This window comes from Alnus glutinosa, chromosome 7, assembly GCF_958979055.1.
Source record: "Alnus glutinosa chromosome 7, dhAlnGlut1.1, whole genome shotgun sequence".
NCBI lineage: Eukaryota > Viridiplantae > Streptophyta > Magnoliopsida > Fagales > Betulaceae > Alnus > Alnus glutinosa.
Window position 1 is genome coordinate 25,830,539 of NC_084892.1, and position 24,101 is coordinate 25,854,639.

Genomic DNA, 24,101 nt, shown 5'->3' on the forward strand with positions numbered 1-24,101 from the left:
CCGTCCGGACAGTGGACATGGGCCGTCCGGATGGACAACTGTGCGACCAGAATTTTCAAAATTTTTCGCTGAAAATCTTTCCTGTTTGAGAGCTGCGTCCGGACGGTGATGTACTGTCGTCCGGACGGTCACACGTTCGCTACAAGTAATATCCATATAAGGCTTCGCGTGTTCGGACCATGGGGGGTGGCCTTCCGGATGGTTAATCTTCAACACGCAATTTCCATATCTGATAAGCGCGCATCCGGACCATGAGAGGCAGGCGTCCGGACGGTTGAAGTTGAATATGCAATTTCCATATCTGTTGAACGCGCATCCAGACCATGCTGACAGACGTCCGGACAGTTGAATTTGAATTGCGATTCTTGCCTTATAAATGAGCGCGTTCGGACGGTTGAATCAATATTCCCTTTTTTGAACTTGGAAAGGATCTGAAGCTTGAAAGAATAATGAGAGGCATCCGGACGAGCTGCTGAGACGTCCAGACGGATGCAAGCTGGAACAGAAGCTTCTCGATACAATGTAGGGTCTGGACGAAAATCCACGTCGTCCGGACGGATGATACGTGGTCTGTCGGGTGTCCGGACGGTATGACACGTCGTCTGGACGGATAAAACAGTGGACAGATGAGCATCCGGACGGGATGACACTTCGTCCGGACGGTTGACAGGGAACTAAAAATCTTCTGACTTGCAAGCAATGTAGAGTCTTCTGAAAATACTATGAATAGTGGAATCTCTATTAAAAAGCATCTTTACATACAAGTGATTTTGTCCAAACAGAATGAAGCCAATTACAACCTAACAAATCGACCATTTCTTATGATCTTCCCACAAATCCTTCTAAATTTCTCAACCCCCGAGCTGGTTGGTTTGTAGGATGGGTTGAATTGGATCACTGCCTTTTCCCTTTCAGGTATGTGTCATATGTCCTTAGGACTACCAAGAGTCCTGACATTCTTTCTACCCTGCTCATCTGCAACTCATAAAAAAAAATTACGTCACACTTGATTATTACTAAATTAGTAGAAGATTATCAAAGTAATTGACTATCATTAAATATAAAATAATTCATACCTATTGTGTGAACTTTCCCATCCCATAATATTTGCGGCACCTGAGTAGTACCACTATGATGTTAAGTCTCAGGCCCTGATTGTGCTAATGATCCGAACTCCATATCAGGTGCTACACATTGTTGAGAATCTACAGCCCCTTATGTCTCGTTAGGCTCCTGTGTTATATCATCTGACCCTACAATCGGTTGCTCATGTAGTACATGCTGAGAATCTACGCCCCCTTATGTCTTGTTAGGGTCCTGTGTCGTATCGTCTGACCTTACAACCGGTCGCTCAACCGGTGTGCGGTCTATAGGCATCCAAAAATCCTTTCTCGGTTGCAGCGTCCTTTGTTTAGGGGCCATGTCTACCTGCAAACACATTAAAATGGGTCACATTTAATAGTAAATAAAATATACAATATGCAACAATAGAAACAACATGCTTAAAAAATAAAAGTGAGACGACTATAAATAAATCATTCTAGACATCATATATTTGGATTCTATTTAGTAGTTTAACCATATTTCTACATACAATTATTATGCTGCTTCGGTGGCAGGTACATTAGTACGTGCACAATCAATGTCATCAAAACCAACGTCTCCCGTCACGTTGATATTGAAAGGCTCGTGCTCATGATAACTGTCAGCCTCAGCATAATCTTCACTTTCACCACTGCCAATATCGTACACATTTCTTGGTTTTGTCCTTACAGCAATAGCCCAATTTGAATTTTTGGGATCCTCGACATAATACACCTGTGATACTTGATTTGGTAGTACAAATGGATCATCAGTGATTCACGCACCCGTGTGTATTAGGTTCTTGAAATTTACAAGATCGAATCCATATTCGTCCTTTTTGTATCCCTTATTCGGTTGAATGTCGGCCCAATCGCACTTGAAAAGCACATACCGCGTCAAGTCATAGTATGTAACCTTGATTATTCGAGTTAGCTTACCGTAGTAGGTGGGACCATCTTCAATGGTGACACAAACCCCATTGTTTTGACTCTTTTTTTTCTTTGTCGACATCTAGGGTGCGGTACAACATGCCATTAACCACATACCGCTTATATTCTACGGCATCGAACATTGGACCTTTGGCATGACTTACAAGTTTCTCTCCCAATTCCATTCTATCCGCCTCGGCCAACTTATCAACCTGTGATTTAGACACCTTATTTAAAAAATGATTTCATGATGCTTATATAGGTAAATAATTATTCAAACCAACAATTTTCTTACATATGACTTGTACCATCTACAGAATTGGTCCTTGTGTTGCTTCACCAACTGTTGATGCGAGGTACATTCCCTATTGTTTGGATCTATTAGCAACTCCATGTGCATCCAATACGTCAACAAAAGATATATTCGGTTACTTTTCATTGTATTTAGAGGCGTACAATATGTATTTAATAATGTAAATCACGTGCGAAATTGGAGGAAATCGTCATAGTTGAATAAAATATATCGGTGTGCTTGCTCAAACGTGATCTTATCAAGTTTTATCCAGTTGCTCGCACCTCTTGAATCATTTCGGTGTCTTGGGGCCTTATTGTGGACCGTTGGCGTGTTGACTAAATAGCACGAGCAAAACGTCAACAATTCGTCTACAATGTAACCCTCTGCAATAGACCCTTCGAGTGCAGCCTTATTACGAACGGTACGTTTATATCTACCAAGGCACCTATATTAAAGTTAGACCATGAGACTGTAACATAAGAAAGATATATAGTAATAGGTCATTCGATTGAATATATAATAAGTGAACATAATTTTAACATTACCTCTCAACGGGATACATCCACCTGTAGTGTACCAGTCTGCCCAGTTTGCATTCACGTACGAAATGTATGATTACGTGCACCATGGAAGTAAAAAAACCTAGAGGGAATATTCGTTCCAATTTGCATAAGATTATGGGTATTTGATTCTCTAGACGATCCAGATCTTCCACCCGCAGTGTTTTTGAACAAATGTCCCTAAAGAACCCACATAGCTCGATTAAAGGCCTCACAACATCATCCGATAAGGTTCCTCGAAGTGCAATTGGCATGATTTGTTGCATGATTATGTGATTGTCATGAATTTTCAAACCCCCAACAGTACATTCCTTGAGCTTGACAAAATATGACACATTTGAAGAATATCTGGCACTCTAACATCATGAAACACCTGCAGGAAGTTAGTCTTATCTTTTTTCGTCATTGTGAAACAAGCTGCGGACAAAAGTGTTTTGCTGTTTTCCGTGATAAATGGATGAAGTTCTAGTCTCAAATTCATCTTAATCAAGTCTTGACGTGCTTCAAGGTTGTCTTTGGTTTTACCATTCATGTTCAATAGCATGCCCAGTATGTTATCAACGACATTTTTTTCTGTGTGCATCACATCAATGTTATGGCGTAGTAATTGATCTTTCCAATAAGGCAAATCATATAATACACTTTGCCTCTTCCAATCAACTTCCCCATTGAACAACTTCTGTCTGGTCCTTGTCCGATTGACAACACATTCTAGTTGTCTCATGATCTCATCGCCATCCTGCACTTCGGGAGGACCAACCATTTCCTGCGCACCGTTGAATTTTCTCTTGTTTCTTCTCCATGGATGATCTAGAGGCAATCATCGCCTATGCCCCATAAAGCACCATTTTTTTACCATAAGTTTGCCCCGTTGATTACGTTTCATGCCTACAACAAGGACATGCTTTCTGTCCATGTGTACTCCAGCCTGACAAATCACCGTATGCCGGAAAGTCATTTATCGTCCACATCAAGGTCAAACGCATTGTGAAATATTTTTTCGAGGTTACATCAAAAGTTTGTACACCTACTTCTCATAGTTCCTTTAACTCACTTACAAGGGGCGCTAGGTACACATCTATATTCTGTCCTGGTGCACTCAGACCAAGGATAATCAAGCTTAACATGAAATACGGTTGTTTCATGCACATCCAAGTAGACAAATTGTAGGGTACTAACATTACCGGCTAAGTACTGTGACTAGATGACATGTTCCCAAAAGGATTGAAGCCATCTGACACTAAACCTAACCTCACATTTCGCGGGTTTGATGCGAAGTCTGGATAACGTGAATCGAATGCCTTCCATGCTTCTCCATTGGCCAGATGCCTCAACACATCATCTTTTCTACAGCCTTGAGCGTGCCACTTCATATGTGGCGATGTGTGATGTGACATAAACAACATTTGCAGCCTTGGTATCAGAGGAAACCAATGCAACACTTTGATCGGCTTTTTTTTTTTTTTTTTCCGAACTTTTTATTGACTCATCTTCATTAGTTTAGTCATCCTTCCACCGAGACTCATTGCACAATGTACATTTGTCCAACTTTTCATTTTCCCTCCAAAACAACATACAACCTTTGCGACAAGCCGATATCTTCTCGTACTCAAGGCCCAAATCCCTCAAGTACTTTTTCGCCTCGTATATGTCTTTAAGCAAACTTGTATCCGGATGCATCAGCTCGTTAATGAATTCAAGCAACATAAAGAATGATGTATTGCTCCAACCACCCATACACTTAATACTATATAGACACACAATAGCTCCCATTTTGCTATGTTTGTATTTCCATGGAGTGGCGTATTGGCATACTTTAGCAATTCATCTAACTTATTTGCCCCCTTATTGAAGTCTTCAATTTCAGCATCAACAGATTCAGCTTCTGCTTCAACTCCCACTTGAGACCCATCGGCTTCTACACAAACATCGTGCATCGCGAAAACGTCACTAAGCATGTCTTGCATCCCACTGGACCCCCCATGTAGTGGAATGCCATCCACTTGAACTGTCTTAGGAGCTTCAGATATTGCCTCGTTATCAAAGGGAGGGACAATTGATCCCCTATGCATTATCCACTCAGTGTAACACTAAATAATCTCGGCACTTGACGTTAAATGGGCAAATACAACTTCACTGGACCATGATTTGCCCAACAAACACTTCTTACATGGCCATACAATGACCCATTTTCTCTTCGAATGTCCACGTGCAAATTTCACAAACGCCATAACCTCGCGAATATACTCTCGCGAACTTCTTGGCAACTTCATCCAACTCTTGTCTATCTTTCTAACTACATCACAAAATAGTCTAAATATTTCAAGATAAGATACTTCAAGAGTACTTATTAACTCCTAAGAGCACAAAATTTCAAGATAGTCGATATAAGTATATTTGGACCATAAATCCCATCCAAAAATTGTAAATTTGTTAATCCTATCATTAATCAATTCAATTTTTTAGTAGGGAAAATGATTACATAGAGGTCTATTGAGTGTTGTTTTTCTTTTCTTTATATTTGTGATGTCTTTTGAATGGTGTTGAGTGTAATTGCAAGTACTCTTTTGATAGTAAAACCAATAATCACAGTTATATCTAAATTATGATAAAAGGGAAGAAAGTGGAAGGTTGTCTAAAGAAAGCTATCTTTGAGAATTAGCCGGCCAAGAAAAAGGAGGATATATATAAAAAGAAAAAAAATAAAATAAAGAAAGCTGAAAAATAAAGAGTTCGAAATGTTGAGGTTTTGGTGATGATAATTGATAATTTATGTAAAAAGAAAAAGAAGAAGAAGAAGAATATATCAAATATCATATAATTATTTATATAGTGTTGACTAGCAATGTGATTTCTTTTTCTATTGACATGGATGTAACAACAATAAAAAGTAAGATTTTGAGAGCTGGTGAGTGAGTTTTCTTGTGAGAGTGATTATGCGATTTGATGGTGAGTTGCTAATTACTCATTATCCTATATGCTTGACACATGACGGGCTACCAACTATCTGATTATTTTCCACTTAATGGGTGATTGACTGAGGTTGGGGTAGTTTATATCCACTCTATTAGTGTTATCTCTGTGATCTAAAGGCAATTAAGTACTGATATTATGTTTAAAAAAATTTGGTGGGGCTTCAGAAAAGACAAAATTTAACCTCACTCTCATATCCAGGAAAGTCCACTTTTGGATCTTCCTTCAGGCAATGGAAATTGGCAAAGATCCTCCTTAGTCCCTTTTAGTTTGGTTTGTAGTGGGTTTCCTCTTAGTTCTTTTCCCTTGTCATTCACTTTCATTCATGGCTTACTATAGCAATAAAGGAAATTATAAAGTAAATTTGAAGGCAGCAACTTTGCCATCACTCTTTGACCCATCATCCATGCCCACTATGATGTTACAATGATGGTTGAGTTTTGAATTCAAATTTGCCTCTTAAACCAAAGTTTTATTCATGAGGGTGTCCTTTTTTATGGATTAGATCATACAAATACAAAGATTCGAGAAATGAAATTCTAATTATATCCCAAATACTAGTAATATATTTTGCTTCTTTTATTCAAAGAATATTTGGATTTGAAAATGGAATTGAATTAAAGATGAATACAACCCATCAGCTGCATGAACGAATTATAACCAACAAATACAGAATTCTTTTTGTTACTAAGATAGGCAAGAAAAGAAAATGTTTAAAAGAAACAATCTTGAATTTTTATTTATTTTTTTAAATATATAATATAGAGCAACTAATCACCAAAATTGTTTCTCAATTGTAGATGGACAATTTCAAAAACGAATCAGAAAAAAAAATAAAAAAATAAAAAGAAAAAGAAAAAGGATAATAACCAGCTACTGAGATGCTAGCCACCCATGACATAACTAAGTAAGGCAAAACTATATATGTGACATATAGTTTTAACCAAATAAAATGTGTTATATTTCAACCAAATAATCAAATATTATAAAAATTAAAATGGAAAAAAAGAATACACACAAATTAAAGTCCATAATGTGCAAATCACCAACCTAATTACAAATTTAAAAGGGAAAAAAATTAGCAAAAAAATTTAAAAATAACCTTTACACCGGGCGTCGAAGGTGTTGCTCCCGGGCTAGTTGGGACGCGTCGGGGTGTCGCCAAAGAAGGTGAGGGCGAGTCGGCGTTTTCTCGATCTGACAGAGAGAGGGGCCGGATGGAGTACGAGCTAGAGAGAGAGAGAGAGAGAGAGGGAGAGAGAGATCCTGAGCTAGAGAGAGAGAGAGGGTACATTTGAACTTTGAACTTTCTGGATATATCCATTGTCTTTACTAATTTTTGAACTAGGTTATGGACAGTTTTAAAAAAGCCATCCGAAATTAGAAAATTCCATACAGTTTTTTTTAAAAACAATCTACCTATTTATAGATGATTATCTTCAAAGCGTCAATAATTTCTAATTACGAGTAGTTTGATTCAAACCGTCTATATATTTATAGACTTTTTTTTTTCAAACTGTCTGCGTTTTTAAGAACGGTTCTAGTAAACTATCCCTATTTTTTTTTTTTTTTTTTTTTTTTTTTTTTTTTCTGACGGTTTCAAAAAAAAGGTCCATAATTTTTTTTTTTCTAGACGATTTCTAAAACCGTCTATAAAAAAACCGTCCAGAAATCCAGTTTTTTTGGTAGTGTAAGACATTCTAACAACTCTTTGGAGAATTTGACGATATATAGCGCATGCAGACCATACATTGAAGCCTATATTTTGAATTAGACGTTTATCAAATATGTTTCTTTGCTAGTATTCTTGTAATTACGTAGAAACCGTTCATTATGTTAATAAATTAATTTGAATGACTTTCACGAAATTGCAGCAAATGACGATATGGAATTATGGATCGCATGGCCGTCACAGGCATACTAGGAATTAATGGAGGGCATTTTGCTACTCCGGGACCTACCTAGCAGTTGCAGACAACTACTCGACGGTCCCGCCCTTCAATTGTTCATCAAGGAGACCTAGGCATGACTCAAGGTTCGCCACTCATACTCAACACCTTTGACAATCTCAAAGCTCCAATTCTCTCACACCTCGCCCATCTCTTTTCCAAAAATTGTTAATTATTTTTCAATAACTCATCAGTCATCTCCCTTTTTAAAAATTAAAAAAAAAAAAAAAAAAAAAAAAAGAGTAAAAATTCAAATTTTTGTTCTAGATGTTTGAATTCAAAAATAATAATAATAAAATCAATTAATGGTGACCTTAACTTTGTCCCACATATATGAAGATTATATACAATATTGAGTTGCTTTGTCTCAAACGCATGTTTATTTAAAAAATAACAAGCAACTAGATTTTTATTTTTTTATTTTTTATTTTTTTTAAGTCCAAGATTTTCTTTTGAATATATATAGGATTTGCTAATAATTTAAAGTCAATCCAAGCCTTCCTTAATTAGCGGATCGATATGCATTATTCGAATTTTTAATTGATAGGAAATTCATTTTGCTACCAATTATCAAGTAATTGGTAATTAGACTTTGACTTTGAATCAAAAAAAGAAAAAAGAAAAAGAAAAGGAAGTTGGTAATTTGACTTCAAAATTAAAAATCAAGTTGGTAATTTGCAATACGCTTACTATTAAGTTATTCATCCACCGTCCACGTGAGGTTTATCTAAATCATTTCTCTAGGTAGCTTCGCCGGCAAGTTAGCGTAATTTAGGAATCAACTTTGAGGATTATATACCTACAAGCTAGGTAGGATGGGGGTTTCGCTGCATGGCCATTCACACGTACCGCGTATAAATAGAAGTTAACGTTACATGCTACCCTCGCCCAACTTGGAAACACTGCACTAGTACTCATCTTCTGCTTAATTAATTAAGATGGATCATCAGCCTCATGTTCTGATCTTGCCGTTCCCTGCACAAGGCCACATCAAACCCCTGCTGAGTTTAGCAGCCCTCCTATGCCACGCAGGCGTCCATGTTACCTTCCTCAACACCGAACACAACCACCGCCGCCTCACCGACCTACAAGCACTCTCTACTCACTTCCCAACCCTCCACTTGGAATCCATCTCTGATGGCCTGCCAACCGATCACCCGCGCAGTCCTATCCATCGCATTCCAGAGTTAATCTCCTCCATCATGTCCCTGACCAAACCACTCTTCCGACAGTTGCTGGCTGACCTTAGCAGCAAGTCTGAGCGTCCGGTCACTTGTGTAATAGCGGATGGAATTATGTCTTTCGCAATTGATTTTGCCAAGGAATTGGGAATTCGCACAATTTCATTTCGGGTCTTCTCTGCTGCCTGTTTGTGGTCTTTTTTCTGTCTTCCGAAGCTAATTGAGGAAGGCCATGTTCCAGTACGAGGTGAGTGTCTGACTAAGATTTCCTTCACAAATATCTTATTTTCACTTTCACTGACGTGGTCTCAATGCTTTCTACAAGATTTTCATTCAACGCAGGTCATCAAAATAAGCAAGCATACTAAGGGTGCGTTTGGGATTGCGATTTCGTAGACAATAAGTGCGATTTTAAACCAAATCACAGAATATAGATCGTTTGGGAATTGCATTTTTAAAAATTGCGATTTGAAAACGCAGAAAATCTGCTTTTTCAAATCGCAGATAAGATGATGCTATTTTGAAAACGCAGAATTTTAAAAGGTAAATTCGCGATTTTAAAGGCTAAACTGTGATTTTGCCAAACGTTTAACTGCGTTTTTAAAAATCACTTTTTTCAAATCGCACATTTTAAAATCGTTATTTTAAATCGCACTTTTTGAAATCGCAAACCCAAACGGACTCTAATTACTATTGTTATGATGAATATCATCCATGCCAATGATGCCATATATGCATTAAAAAATCATCAGAACTTATTTTGCATGGATGATTGAGGGGTGCCTTCCCCGCCGGTGTGTCAGTAGTAACTAAGAAAAGTTTCATCTGAACTTATTTCTCAAATCAATTGATTCACCAGAAGTTACTAAGAAAAGTTTCCAACCCGTATTATATTGCTTGGATTATTGTCTTTTACTCGTAATTGAGATTATTTCCACGTGATGAAAATGGCGAAGATCTTATAAAAGAGGCAACAAATATAAAAAACTCATGATTGTCGTAATGGAAACACTAAAGCAAGTAGTACTCTTGAAGTATGTTTGAGAATATATATGTCGGAAAATAAAGTTTTTAATTTACTATAGGAAAAGTACAATTTTTAACCTCCTCTCACAACGCAATTTTGAATTTTTTTTTTTTTTAAAGTAAAAAACTACTTTCTAAATCTTTTACCAAACCAACACTTTTTTTGAGGAACAATACTTTTTTTCCTTGAATTTTTTTTTTTGAAGTACTAAAAACACCTTTTAAACTCCTCCATACAATTCTAAACATGCTCTTAGGCCTAAAGAGTTTGGTTTTATTACGATTGATAAATAACGTCGTTATATGTTCAATGATTAATGTTAGAGATAATCTTTTTATCTTCTTAAAATTGATGTAGTTTTTAAAATTATCATAATATTTGAAATGGATTACTACTGAATTTGATTCAATGATGATTTTAAAAGTCACATCAATTTTAAAACAATAAAAAAAAGCACGATGTACGTATAAAGTGCCTCTATTAGTCGTGGTCGGACGAAGCATGCGTCTGTATACAATATAAGTATCTTATACTTTGTCAATAATTACCATGTCATTAATTTCTCACCATTAAAATAAAATAAAAAAAATATTGGTCCATGGTCACATCATTCACATTTCATGATTATTTAGTACTTATAAACATACAACTAAACAACCACATATCATTATTTGTTCCCTTGAGCCAGTTTACAATTCATAAAAAGAACGAGAAAGAAAAACCAGTTCACAACCTTGTTCACACCATTTAAATAAAATTATAGCATACAATTAAACAAATTAAATAGATCTCATCGTTTGTTCACGTACATGAGTCATATAGACAATTCATAAGAAAAAAAAAAATTCTTCATAATCATCCATATCCTATAACTACATATATATTAACTATAACATACAACTAAAAAATGCATCTCAAACATTTTTATTCATGAACTACTAAAAATTTACAAGGAAAAAAAAAAACCCCATTTTACAATCATATATTGTTACATCATCCATATTTTAGGTAGTCACTTAGAGCATTTACATCCGTCTTTTTAAACTTTAGTCAACCAGTCCAATTAAAATAACTTTTTTTCTCCTTTTTCTTTTTCTTTTCTTTTTTCTATTTTAGCTAACTACTTTTCAAATATTCCCTATATTCCAATCTCTATTATTTCATTACGTACTCTATTTCAATATTCGTTCTTTATTATTTCTTTCTAACGATCATATTATTAAAAATTTGTCTTCTTCTCAATGACTCTCATGATCATATTTAATATTTTCATATTTTAGAATAAATTTATTTCAAAATATAAATTAAATATTATTTTCATATTACTAGATAATCAAGGGTTTAAGATTATTTGCTATCACACTGTGCTTGTGTTATAACTAGAAAATAGATTAAATATTTTGTTTTTTTTTTTTTTAACTATATTCAATTCCTTAATAAACTTGAATGAAAAAAAAACGTTGACTTTAATAAGAAAAAGAAACAAATCACTAATGTCTGTTTTGAATTGTGTTGGAAATTGAACTTTTATATCGGGAGAGAGCTTTGGAAAATATATATATATATATATATATATATATATATAAGCTTAAAGTGCGTGCATTTTTTTTTAGAACAAAAAAGTTAAAAAAATATTTTTTGAATTTTTTCAATAAAAAAAATCAGTTTTTGTTTTGCACGACTTTTTACGTACTAAAAATAACTTTTAAGCTCCATAATGTAACCTCAAATAGGCTTTAAAAATATGATTGTTTATCCATGTCTTATAGTACGTACTTTTTCCTTTTTAGTTAGTACTAGGCTTTTCTTAGAACAAAAAATACGAAAAGATTAACCAACATGAATTATGTGGCATAAATGCATTACGGAGAGAAATAAAATATTTAAAAGGAGAGAAAATTGGAAATAAAATAAGACTTTTTTTTTTCCTCGGGTTTTGGCTATTTCTACAGAATTTATTGAGTATTGTACATAGTGTTGACGACTAGAGCATTTGCATCTTGCTAAGCAAATATTTAGCTAAATAACACACTTTTTTTTTTTCTTTTTTTTTTCTTTTTTTTTTTTTTTTTCTATTTTAGCTACTAATTTTTTCAAAGCACCTATATATAGCTCAACGTTTTAGTCATAAACTTTTATTATTTCATTTAAAATATTCATTATTTATATATTTTCAATATTTCTAAAGATGAGAGAGAATCATATTGATTTTTTTACTAATTTATCCTATGCATTATTGAACTACGGTTCTTAACAAAATTTTAGGAAACCTAAAATTTTGAACTCTAAGACTCATGTTGAATTATCTTGTTTAACTCTATTAATTTATGTTAGGTACATGAAATGGTTATTCCATTAAAAAAAATAAATAATTTTTATTAGAAATTAAAAATGTAGAATAAAATAACCTTAGTACGTGTATTCTTGTAATTAGGTAGAAAGCATTCCTTACGATAATAAATTAATTTGAATGACTTTGACAAAATTGCAGCAAATGACGATCTGGATTGCACGGTCACAGGCATACCAGGGATGGAGGGCCTTTTGCGACGCCGAGACCTACCTAGCATTTGCAGACAAGAACTCGACGGTCCCACCCTTCAATTGTTCATCAAGGAGACTCAGGCCATGACTCAGGGTTCGCCACTCATACTAAACACCTTTGACAATCTTGAAGCTTCGATTCTCTCCCACCTCGCCCCTCTCTTTTCCAAAATTTACACCATTGGACCTCTCCATGCTCTCTTGAGATCTCGTATAGGAGAGGACGTCTTACAATCTTTATCATCCTTTGGCAATTTACGAGAAGCAGACCGTAGTTGCATGACCTGGCTGGATTCGCAGCCGTTAAGATCAGTTGTTTATGTCAGCTTTGGAAGCTTGGTGATCATGACACGTGGTCAGTTGATGGAGCTTTGGCACGGTCTGGTCAACAGTGGGAAGCCGTTTCTATGGGTCAAACGGCACGATAGCATTGTAGGTGTGGAAGGAGGGAGCACGATCCCAATGGAGCTTCAAGAGGGCACAAAAGAAAGGGGATTTTTTGTGGAATGGGCTCCACAAGAAGAAGTCCTAGCCCACCCCGCTGTGGGTGGGTTTTTTACTCATGCTGGCTGGAACTCGATCCTAGAGGGCATTCTCGCTGGGGTCCCTATGATTTGTTGGCCCCAATTTGGAGACCACCAGATTAATAGCAAGTGGGTTAGCGATGTGTGGATGATTGGCCTTGATATGAAGGACACATGTGATAGATCGACGGTGGAGAGGATGATAAAGACACTGATGGAAGATAGAAGGGAAGAAATCATCGGGTCGATGGACGGGATTGCGAAATTGGCTCACGATTGTGTTAGCCAATGTGGATCTTCTTACCACAATTTGGACAAGCTTATTGAAGACATAAGACAAGTATGATTTATGAGGCAACTTGCAAGTTGCTTGATGCTTATACATAGATAACGTCAGTATTCTCATCTGTTTGATGTGTTTATGCTGATAACTATCGATATTCCTATCTGTTTTTGTGTTGTATTTTGCTTAAGTTTCATGTGTGTATGTTAGATTGATATATGTGATACTGCTCAACAATCCTTATATATATATATATATATATATATATATATATATATATATATATATATTAATCAAGTGTTGATCTAAAGTTGATATACATTGCCACATCAGCCTATACAGTTAAATAAGAAATAAATGTAAGTGTAATATATAGCATTTCTTGTGTTGGTAATGGAACCTTTATATATTCTGGTTTTAGCATATTTAGTTTGAAGCATTTACATCGGCGATGTTACTCTTAAACTGTTTTTGAGTTGGTGTATTTAGCTATTTGGCATTTTAAGATTAGTGAGGAATATTTTGATTGGAATAAGACTATTTTCTATGACAAAATAAAAAATTTATTGCATTAAAAAATATGTGTATATGAAAGCTACAAACAACAAGAGTGGGGCCTCCAACATCACCCTAGGCCTTTAAGGGAAAAATGATCGGGTGGTTGCTAAGGTTCTATGTCTAATAAAAAGAAGACACATGTTCAGATCATCTAGTCAGCTAGAATATATTAGACACACGTCACGATGAACTATCACGTCAATGACATACCAATACAAAACTTCAAAATTGTACACTCAGCAAGAAAAAGATAAAAAAAAAAAAAAAAAAAAAAAAAAAAAAAAAAAAAAAAAAAACAAACAAACAAACAAACTTCAACCTTACCTATGCATGAAACTTCTCTACCCTATCAAGTTACCTTATGCTGCTCATCTCTCCCCTAGCGAGTTACCCACAAGCTTGTCTCTGCCGCTCATCTTCATGTTTTCCTCTTTTTTTTTTGGGATGAATCAATGCATTTATAAACCAAACATAACAGGTTACATCACTCCAATAAACACTGGATACACACCACAATCAAGGGAACAAACTCACCACTCAACAAAAGATAACACCCAAACCAAAAAATAACTCAAACTATACTCCCCGAACACCAAAAACCAGAAAACAAACAATAGTCTTTACAAACACCACTGCTGTGATAGACGTCCCGAGGAGTTCTTCATCTTCCTACTGGACATAACCCGAGTCCTAACCTCCCCTTTAATCCGATCAACAAGGGCCTCTTCAGTCAAAGGAGTATTACCATAACAAAGGTCATTCCTCAACCTCCAAATATGGTATACAGCTGCTACCAAACAAAATTTACAAAGTGTATTCTGTAGACTTTTACTCTTTAAATTGCAGCTCCAATCCAATACATCATCCCACTGAACACAAGGGTTAGAAATAAAACAAGCAGCCATCAAATGAAGCCAAACCCTTCTACAGAAACTACATTGGAATAACAAATTATCAATAAATTCCTGGCAACCATAACATTGGACATAACCCGAGTCCTAATCTCCCCTTTAATCCAATCAACAAGGGCTTCTTCAGTCAAAGGAGTATTACCATAACAAAGGTCATTCCTCAACCTCCAAATATGGTATACAGCTGCTGCCAAACAAAGTTTACAAAGTGTATTCTGCAGACTTTTACTCTTTAAATTGCAGCTCCAATCCAATGCATCATCCCACTGAACACAAGGGTTAGAAATAAAACAAGCAACCATCAAATGAAGCCAAACCCTTCTACAGAAACTACATTGGAAGAACAAATTATCAATAGATTCCTGGCAACCATAACAGAACCGACATAAAGAATTTTCAGTAAATCCCCAGCCACACATACAGTCTTTGGTAGTAAGAGCATTCTTAAAAACAAGCCATAACAAGAAAGCATGTCGAGGAATGGCCAACGGAAACCACACAACCTGCCACCAAGGGACCTCAAGAGCTTTTATCCGAAGAGAATTCCAAGTCTCCGAACATGAGTAAACTCCCCTTCTTGATTTCTACACAGGAATATCAATTTCACCAATGGCAATACTCGTAAGTTGGCTCTGAATATTAACCAACGCTTCCGATCGAATAGAGGGCCATATCCAATTTCCATTTTGCAGAACAGTAGACAGTTTAGCATCAATGCCAATTCCGAAATCCGTAAGTATGAAGAAGCCTACCAGCCGGGTGCCAAGCATCAAACCATAGAGAGATATCATGGCCTTTCCCAACTTTAAAGCTCAGGAACTCCTTAGCCACATCACGGAGCTAATTTAGTAGCTTTTTCCAACTCCAAGAGCAAGCCTTAGATAGTGGAATATGCCAGAGACTCCTCCCTTTCAATTGGTCACTCCATAGGTAGTGGAATAAGTCCTTCATGTTTTTTTTTCAATGAACAAGTCCTCTACTTTCTACTCAATTGGTCGCTCCTAAAAATTTATTTGAAGGTTGTAACACCCCAAGCTCAAGAGGGCCCAGCTTGTTAATTCTAAAGCCTCGGAGGAGTAAATGCTATCTATTAAGAACTCAGAACACTTATGAACCATTATTATGCATGCACCGAAATTGAATCTTTCGAAATTGTTCTGCAGGCTTTGTCTGTTAGATATATCTTCAAAAAAAAATTTCCCGGCGGAGCATGTCACTAGACAAATACCCACAATATCTCCACAGTCTAAGTGCCTCACTACTCAAGAAAACCAGAGACAAAGAGCTTGTCTGGTTACCACACGTTCGCGCACACACACTTACGTACACTTTTTATTGCAGCACACTCAAATAACTACATTATTACTTGCCATTTAGTGAAGTGCCTTAATGTGGAGTAACGTTCAAACTGTACGTACGTATTCACTTCTGTCACTGATGAGCCCCTGTTACTTGTTGCAATATATAATACACTAATATATTAGCAATCCCGGCCATTGTTATATATATATAATACAAGATTTTCCATCAAATATATTAATACATTTTACAAGCTATATTTTACACGGCTCCATTTTATTTAATTGAAAGAACATACATCATAGCATTCATAGAGAAAATTACCTACAAATCTTTTACAGATACGGCTCCTCTATGACTACTTGACCGGGCACATCTTATTTAATTGAAAATTTGTGTCACAATTAATATTTCTCTTATGTCCAGGGAATCTCCACATGAGATTTGTACTGCGCATGCGACCTGCATGCCCGCCATACTAGCGGATTCCGAAGAAATTTGTGAGGCAACCCATCGATCTAGAGATCTAATTAAGTCAATCTATGCAGGTAAGAATTGAATAATGTTAAAAACTACATTATTCTTAATGTCTTGCTAAATTTAGGGTCATCATAAATCAAATGTTCATATCCTTACGAAAAATAAACTTCAATTAATTAAGATGGCTCTCATTGCACGTGAATGTTAAATATATAAATTAATAAAAGCATGCATCCGACCCTCTAATTTGTTGAAACTAGATATATATATACACTTCTTATTGTTTGACTAAGTAATTAAATAATATATCACGCGTCGATTTTATACTAACCACGTTATCCATCCCCACCCGATCAGTTAAGGCGTTTCGAGCATAGTGTGAAATTTATAACTAAAGTCAATATGTGAAATCTAGCTAATAATCGATCTATAAATAAATAGTATATGATGTGAAATCTATAAATAAACAAATCCAGTATCGGGCTTTAATGGGAATTTGAGTGGGTTAGTTTTCTGATCAAAAGGATGGCGACGATGAATCTTGAAATAATCTCTAAGGAGATAATTAGACCATCGTCTCCAACACCCCATAACCTTAGAAACCACAAACTTTCCTTCCTAGATCAACTTGCACTCACCACCTATACTCCTATCATTCTTTTCTATCATGCCAAGAAAGGCCATGACGTTGATCGCGTCCAAAAATCTTCTGAGCTGAAAAAGTCCCTTGAACAAACCCTCAATCGCTTCTACCCTTTGGCTGGAAGGGTCAAAGAAGACAACTCTATCGAGTGCAACGATGAGGGGGTCGAGTATTATGAAGCTCGAGTTGCGTGTAAGTTATCAGAAGCTCTCCATGAATTCAATGTAGAAATCCTAAACAAATTTCTTCCGTTTGAACCGTATGCAAGCCATGCAGTTCTGTTAGCTGTCCAGTGTAATTTCTTTGATTGTGGTGGAGTAGCAATTGGAGTGTGTATTTCACACAGGATCGCCGATGGAGCTTCAGCCGCAACATTTCTTGGCGCCTGGAGCAATACGTCACGTGGAGATGCAGCAGCCGTTGAAGCTGTCTGTCCCAATTTTGATGCGGCGACCATGTACTTTCCGCCGAAAGATATATCTTGCGGCAAGGGAGACGCGGTGGTCACAAAGGACAAGATCGTGACAAGAAGACTGGTGTTCGACAAATCAAACATAGCAGCTCTGAAAGACAAGGCCTTCTCAGTACCGAAACTCCCAACGCGTGTTGAGGCAGTTTCAGCGTTCATATGGAAACGTCTCATGGCAATATCCAAATCAAAACCAGTGCCAGCAAGAGTGCATGTAGCTATTCATGTGGTGAACTTACGCGAGAGGACGGTCCCACCCATGCCAATGCATTCCTTCGGGAATCTTGTCTACGCTGCTGTAATATTATCAACACATGATGAGCATGATATTGATCATGACAGTCATGGTATTCTTGTGAATAAGCTAAGTAATGCAATACGAGGAATCAATGGTGATTATGTGAAGAAACTACAGAACGGTGTGATTCCGGATTCTCTCACAAAAGGGGTCAAGCTGTCCTCAGAGGGCGGCATGGAGATGTATAAGTTTTCAGCTTGGTGTTGGTTTCCTCTTTATGAAACTGATTTCGGGTGGGGGCAGCCTACCTGGGTCTGTCTTCCAACTGTGCCTGTCAAGAATCAAGTCTACTTGTTGAGTACAAGAGATGGACATGGAATTGAAGCATTTGTTAACATATTGGAGGAAGACACGCCCGTGTTTGATGGTGACCCAGAACTCCTTCCATTTATGTCTTGCAAAATTGGTGACTGACCGCTAGCTCTTTTGAATGCACTTTTTTTCCTTTTTTCTTTTGTAATCAAATATTATTAATGTTTTCTAAATTTCTGATCTTCGTTTATTTCGTGATGAAAGGAAGTTCATGCCTACGTTCTTCTAAATGCATGTGATTCAATCTCTTTCTGATCTTTTTGTGTCTCCAAATGTCTTTGGAGTTGATATATATATATATATAAAGAGAAATGATTCTCCTATATTTTTTATACGCTTCTCTCACATCTCATTATATGTGAAGTTATTTTTTTTATTTTAAAACTGTCACTGAAAATTTGTTGATAAAAAAAGAAAAATAACGACACGTATGAGATGTAAGAAAAATGTATGAGAAATTAATATAGGAGAATCATTTCTCATTTCTAAATCTCTTGAACCTCATCATTAAAGAGTACCGAAGTGTCTTAATTAGTATGGTTAGATCAATCAATCATGATTGTTGGTACAGTTTCCGGTATGGTGTGAATCTGCACGTTCCTTTGATGTTCTTCACGCTTCTCAATAACTCTGCAAAACAACAAAACCTAGGGACCCTTCCGGGGGTCCCGCTCCGATGCCTAAGTTAGCTTCTGTGAAAAAATAATGTTTTGTGCATAAAATTGAGACTTAGTTTATACCTGGGGTATGAGCCTATTTATAGGCATAGAGGTGGAGTCAAACCTGGATTAGGACTCCTGCTCCTTGTTGATCTAGAACTGCTGTCCGAGTTCTAATTGGACTTCAATCCTTTACTAGACTTCTAATTGGATATCTTCTTAAACTTCCAATCTGATATCTTCTTAGACTTCTGATCTGACATCTTCTTAGACTTCTGATATGATCATTATTCTTATCTGTTTGGACCAATTTGACTTTTGAATCTTCTCTTTGGATCGGGTTGAGTGGGATTTATCCCCAACAGTTACCCCCCAATTCCCTTATCCGAAGCTTGCTTGAATAATGGGAATTCCATGTCTAAGGAAACCCGATCTTTGTCTCCTTCTGAAAACCTGCTAACCTGCAAAACCCGAGGGTTAAATCTTACCCCCCAATTACCTTCTTGTTTTTCCTTAGGGTTTTCTCCCTGTATCTTGAAAAACCTGCAAAACCCGAGGGTTAAATCCGACCCCCCGAGAAGTTTCTTCTTGCTCTCGGCTAGGATTGATCCGAGAGGCTCCTTCTCGGCAAGGACTGATCCGAGAAGTTGTTCTTGCTCTCGGCTAGGACTGATCCGAGAGGCTCCTTCTCGGCAAGGACTGATCCGAGAAGTTGTTCTTGCTCTCGGCTAGGACTGATCCGAGAGGCTCCTTCTCGGCGAGGACTGATCCGAGAAGTTGTTCTTGCTCTCGGCTAGGACTGATCCGAGAGGCTCCTTCTCGGCTAGGACTGATCCGAGAAGTTGTTCTTGCTCTCGGCTAGGACTGATCCAAGAGGCTCCTTCTCGGCAAGGACTGATCCGAGAAGTTGTTCTTGCTCTCGGCTAGGACTGATCCGAGAGGCTCCTTCTCGGCAAGGACTGATCCGAGAAGTTTTTCTTGCTCTCGGCTAGGACTGATCCGAGAGGCTCCTTCTCGGCAAGGACTGATCCGAGAAGTTGTTCTTGCTCTCGGCTAGGACTGATCCGAGAGGCTCCTTCTCGGCTAGGACTGATCCGAGAAGTTGTTCTTGCTCTCGGCTAGGACTGATCCGAGAGGCTCCTTCTCGGCAAGGACTGATCCGAGAAGTTGTTCTTGCTCTCGGCTAGGACTGATCCGAGAGGCTCCTTCTCGGCAAGGACTGATCCGAGAAGTTGTTCTTGCTCTCGGCTAGGACTGATCCGAGAGGCTCCTTCTCGGCAAGGACTGATCCGAGAAGTTTTTCTTGCTCTCGGCTAGGACTGATCCGAGAGGCTCCTTCTCGGCTAGGACTGATCCGAGAAGTTTTGGTCTCAGCTAGGACTGATCCGAGACGACCCCCCTTTCTTCTTGATCTCGGCTAGGACTGATCCGAGACTCTCGGCTGGGACTGATCCGAGACGACCCCCCTTTCTTCTTGATCTCGGCTAGGACTGATCCGAGACTCTCGGCTAGGACTGATCCGAGAGTTTTTGCCTGCAAAAGAAACAACATCAACGGGTTCCTGGTCCCTAGACCGGGAACACTCCGATGCTTAAGTCAGCTTTATTCATTTATTCTGAAAATACTTATTCCCAAAATCTGGGGAATTTTCTGTCTAGTCTGAATTAAAAATAAAAGTCTAGTTCTTTGCAAATATAAATGCTAAAAAATAAAAGCAAGCCTGAAATTCCTGAGAGTCCTTTTTATGGGATCACGGGCAGATACTGCTGTTGCCTCGGCTCTCTATGCTGTGGGCTTCTGCTTCTTCGGTCCTTTCTTCTTTCTATGTCATCTCGGGGAGCATTCTCTTGATGCCTTTCGTCTAGCTGAGGACGGTCTCAGGGATAATAATCCCGTGGCTGTTGATCTCGGGGCTGATAGTCCTGATGATTCCGAGGCCTGTTATTTCCTGGATGGTTCCGTCGCTCTCCCAAGAACCGAACTAGCTTGCCATTCTTTATGAATTCTTCTATTAACAACCTTAGGGTTACGCACCCCTCGGTGTAATGACCTGCTTGTTTATGGAAATCACAATACTTCCCTGCATTCTTATAAGGAGGATCACCTGGTATCTTTTGTGGTTCCCGAAACGCCGGATCTCTCTTGATCTCCATGAGGACTTCTGATATCTCGGCATTGAGAGGTGTAAAGTTGTAATCTTTGAACTTCTTTACCTGCCTCTGCTCTTCCCAATCAGCTTTCTTGAGTTCTTTCCTTTTCTTTTCTGGGGCTGTCTCTCGGGGTAGTCTAGAACTGGCCATAGACTTCAGCGTCTCTTCCTGATTGATGAATTCTTCTACCTTATCCATGAGGCCCTGCAAGGTACTCGGTTGCTTCCGGATCAACTTCTTCATCAAAGGCTCCTCGGGTGAAATTCCCTGATAAATGGCAGCAAAAATCATATCCTCGGTCGGATCTTCGACCGTAGCCTTCTCTCGGTTGAACCGAGCCATAAACTCCTTAAGACTCTCATTGCCTTGCTGGTGCAATGATAGCAAATATCCCGAAGGCTTCTTCCTTGTCCGGAAAGCCAAGAACTCCGTTAGGAATATCTTGGACAATTCCTTGAACTGATCAACGGAATTCGGGGGCAGCTTCCTGAACCAGTCTCGGGCATTCCCCGAAAGAGTAAGAGGGAAGGCCCGACATGCTACTTCATCGGGTGTCCCGTGAAGGTCTAGATGAGCTTTGAAATTCTCTAGGTGATCCAAGGGATCTCTGTCTCCTGCATAACTTAGAATTTGGGGTACCTTAAACTTATCGGGAAGCTGATAGTCTGCCACCCGTCTGGTGAAGGGTGAGTCTGTACCCATTAGGAGCTTGTCCACCATTACGGATCTGCCTTTGTCCTTTCTTTCCATCTCCATGTCCGTGCACCTTCTCTCCAGCTCGGCAATAATCCTGCTCAGATCTCCTTGGCGGTCATCCTCCCTCCGAGGATTAATGTTGCTATTGTGATCTTCTTCCTCACGCTCATCCCTGTTCATCTCGGGATTGGGCTGTCTCGTCCTCATGCGTAACAATTCTGCATTTAAGTCTTCAATCTGGGCTTCCAACGCTGCTATGCGATCTTGATCTCCACCCCCCGGAGGAGGGTTCGGTGGAGGCTGCAAATTATTCTGAATAGCCGGTTCCTGTGGGGCCACGGGCTGTCGATTGGTCTGGCTTCCGGAACGTGTGTTCATCACCATGCTGGATCTTCTTTTTCTTTTATGAGGAACGAATAATCGTTTCCCACAGACGGCGCCAAACTGTTGGTACAGTTTCCGGTATGGTGTGAATCTGCACGTTCCTTTGATGTTCTTCACGCTTCTCAATAACTCTGCAAAACAACAAAACCTAGGGACCCTTCCGGGGGTCCCGCTCCGATGCCTAAGTTAGCTTCTGTGAAAAAATAATGTTTTGTGCATAAAATTGAGACTTAGTTTATACCTGGGGTATGAGCCTATTTATAGGCATAGAGGTGGAGTCAAACCTGGATTAGGACTCCTGCTCCTTGTTGATCTAGAACTGCTGTCCGAGTTCTAATTGGACTTCAATCCTTTACTAGACTTCTAATTGGATATCTTCTTAAACTTCCAATCTGATATCTTCTTAGACTTCTGATCTGACATCTTCTTAGACTTCTGATATGATCATTATTCTTATCTGTTTGGACCAATTTGACTTTTGAATCTTCTCTTTGGATCGGGTTGAGTGGGATTTATCCCCAACAATGATCTTAAATTTTCATTCAATGTTTGAAAAAGAAAAACAAAACCACTATCATTACCGTAGATTAATATGAACTTATAATCTCTAATATATTTACTAGCAAACCAGTGGCTTGGCTTTTATGTTAAGGTTGATAATTTTTTACAAAATTTTGAATTTAATAAGAATTTAAGAACACGAAATTAGTGGGTTAGGGTTGAAACGTCTAATCCGTATAATTAAATAGGTCAAATTATAATTGACCTATATAGTCTTATATCTATATTTCGACACAATCTGAACCTAACACGCGACATTTATAACTGTCAATTTTTGACATGATTTATAAACTTGATACGAATTCAACATAAAACGAGCTACCTAGCATGTTAAGATTATTTATATCTTGACACTACTACGTATACCTTTGTCTTTTTTTTAGGGTATGTAGCCCTTTGTCATTAACGTTAAAGCAAGGAGGGTTTGTACAGCTGTGATCTATAGCTATATGTTAGGGTGATTTAAAGGAGCATGGGAATCTATCTTAAAAAAAAAAAAAAAAAAAAAAAAAAAAAAAAAAAAAAAAAAAAACGAGTATGGGAATCATTAATGTACGTATACATATCTTTATTTTGGAAGCGAATGTCATGATTCATGAATGATCATGATCGAGGATTTTGAATCACTCGATCGATCGATCTCCTCTAATGTCAAATGTTACACGGGTGTTGTAACATCAAAGAGGCCATGATCATAGGCTTATATAGAACTGTAGGACTAGCTTCATGGACTGGCGGGTAGTTATATATATGAGCTCTATCGGTATGGTTGGAGATGGAGGACTCTTGGTCTATAATAGCAATTTGCCACAAAAGGTTAGGTTTGGCAGCCCTTTTTTTTAACAAACTATAGTCTATTAAGTAATATGTACGTCCATTCTCTTACATCAATGTCTCTCTTTTCCTCTATTTATTTTTTATTTTTTATTTTTTATTTTTTATAATAGATATAAGTAATTAAAATTTGAAAGAAAGGGATATATAGACAAGGTCCATTATTAAATCGTACTCGGTTCGTTCATAACTCGTACCCATTATGAAGTTTCCAGGCATGAATCACGTCTTTTATTAGTTAAAAGTCAGAGGGAAACAAAAATGAAGCAGAAAAAACAGAATGGGTAGGGCAAAAGCCCAGCGGCTGAGACATTTAGCTCGCTAGGCGGCTAGCATATATATGGATTATGGACCAAGTTCTGGCACTAGTAGGCTAGCTAGGCTCAAGGCTAGCTAGCTAGAAGGTAATTACATGGTCAAGATGAACAGGAATCAAATATAGCCTACGAAGATAACCTAAGCCGTGTGAGAGAGGTTAGTGCCTTAATTTTGACAAGGA

At 37.8% G+C, this 24,101-nt stretch overlaps 3 protein-coding genes across 3 annotated transcripts; 2 read left to right on the forward strand and 1 right to left on the reverse strand.

Annotated features, from left to right (window-relative positions):
* The first annotated feature begins 8,658 nt into the window (after positions 1–8,658).
* LOC133873469 (7-deoxyloganetic acid glucosyltransferase-like) lies at positions 8,659–13,513 on the forward strand. The gene is made up of 2 exons (XM_062311171.1): positions 8,659–9,217; positions 12,489–13,513. The coding sequence occupies exons 1-2, from the start codon at positions 8,728–8,730 to the stop codon at positions 13,409–13,411; spliced, it is 1,413 nt and encodes a 470-aa protein (XP_062167155.1). The 5' UTR covers positions 8,659–8,727; the 3' UTR covers positions 13,412–13,513.
* Positions 13,514–17,067: 3,554 nt separating this feature from the next.
* LOC133872191 (stemmadenine O-acetyltransferase-like) lies at positions 17,068–18,508 on the forward strand. Its single transcript, XM_062309634.1, has one exon. The coding sequence runs from the start codon at positions 17,122–17,124 to the stop codon at positions 18,418–18,420; it is 1,299 nt and encodes a 432-aa protein (XP_062165618.1). The 5' UTR covers positions 17,068–17,121; the 3' UTR covers positions 18,421–18,508.
* Positions 18,509–20,332: 1,824 nt separating this feature from the next.
* On the reverse strand, positions 20,333–21,894 carry LOC133874260 (uncharacterized). The gene is made up of 2 exons (XM_062312140.1): positions 21,082–21,894; positions 20,333–20,985 (listed from the first exon to the last, which is right to left on the reverse strand). The coding sequence occupies exons 1-2, from the start codon at positions 21,881–21,883 to the stop codon at positions 20,855–20,857; spliced, it is 933 nt and encodes a 310-aa protein (XP_062168124.1). The 5' UTR covers positions 21,884–21,894; the 3' UTR covers positions 20,333–20,854.
* Between the last annotated feature and the right edge of the window lie 2,207 nt (positions 21,895–24,101).

Excerpts from the sequence above, each read along its gene's own strand:
- LOC133873469 (XM_062311171.1), top strand. The coding sequence starts at position 8,728 with ATGGATCATCAGCCTCATGTTCTGATCTTGCCGTTCCCTGCACAAGGC. Across the intron at positions 9,218-12,488 it reads AGGCCATGTTCCAGTACGAG|CAAATGACGATCTGGATTGC; the intron begins GTGAGTGTCTGA and ends ACAAAATTGCAG.
- LOC133872191 (XM_062309634.1), top strand. The coding sequence starts at position 17,122 with ATGGCGACGATGAATCTTGAAATAATCTCTAAGGAGATAATTAGACCA.
- LOC133874260 (XM_062312140.1), bottom strand. The coding sequence starts at position 21,883 with ATGGAGATGGAAAGAAAGGACAAAGGCAGATCCGTAATGGTGGACAAG. Across the intron at positions 20,986-21,081 it reads GGAACCACAAAAGATACCAG|AAGAATTCATAAAGAATGGC; the intron begins GTGATCCTCCTT and ends GGTTGTTAATAG.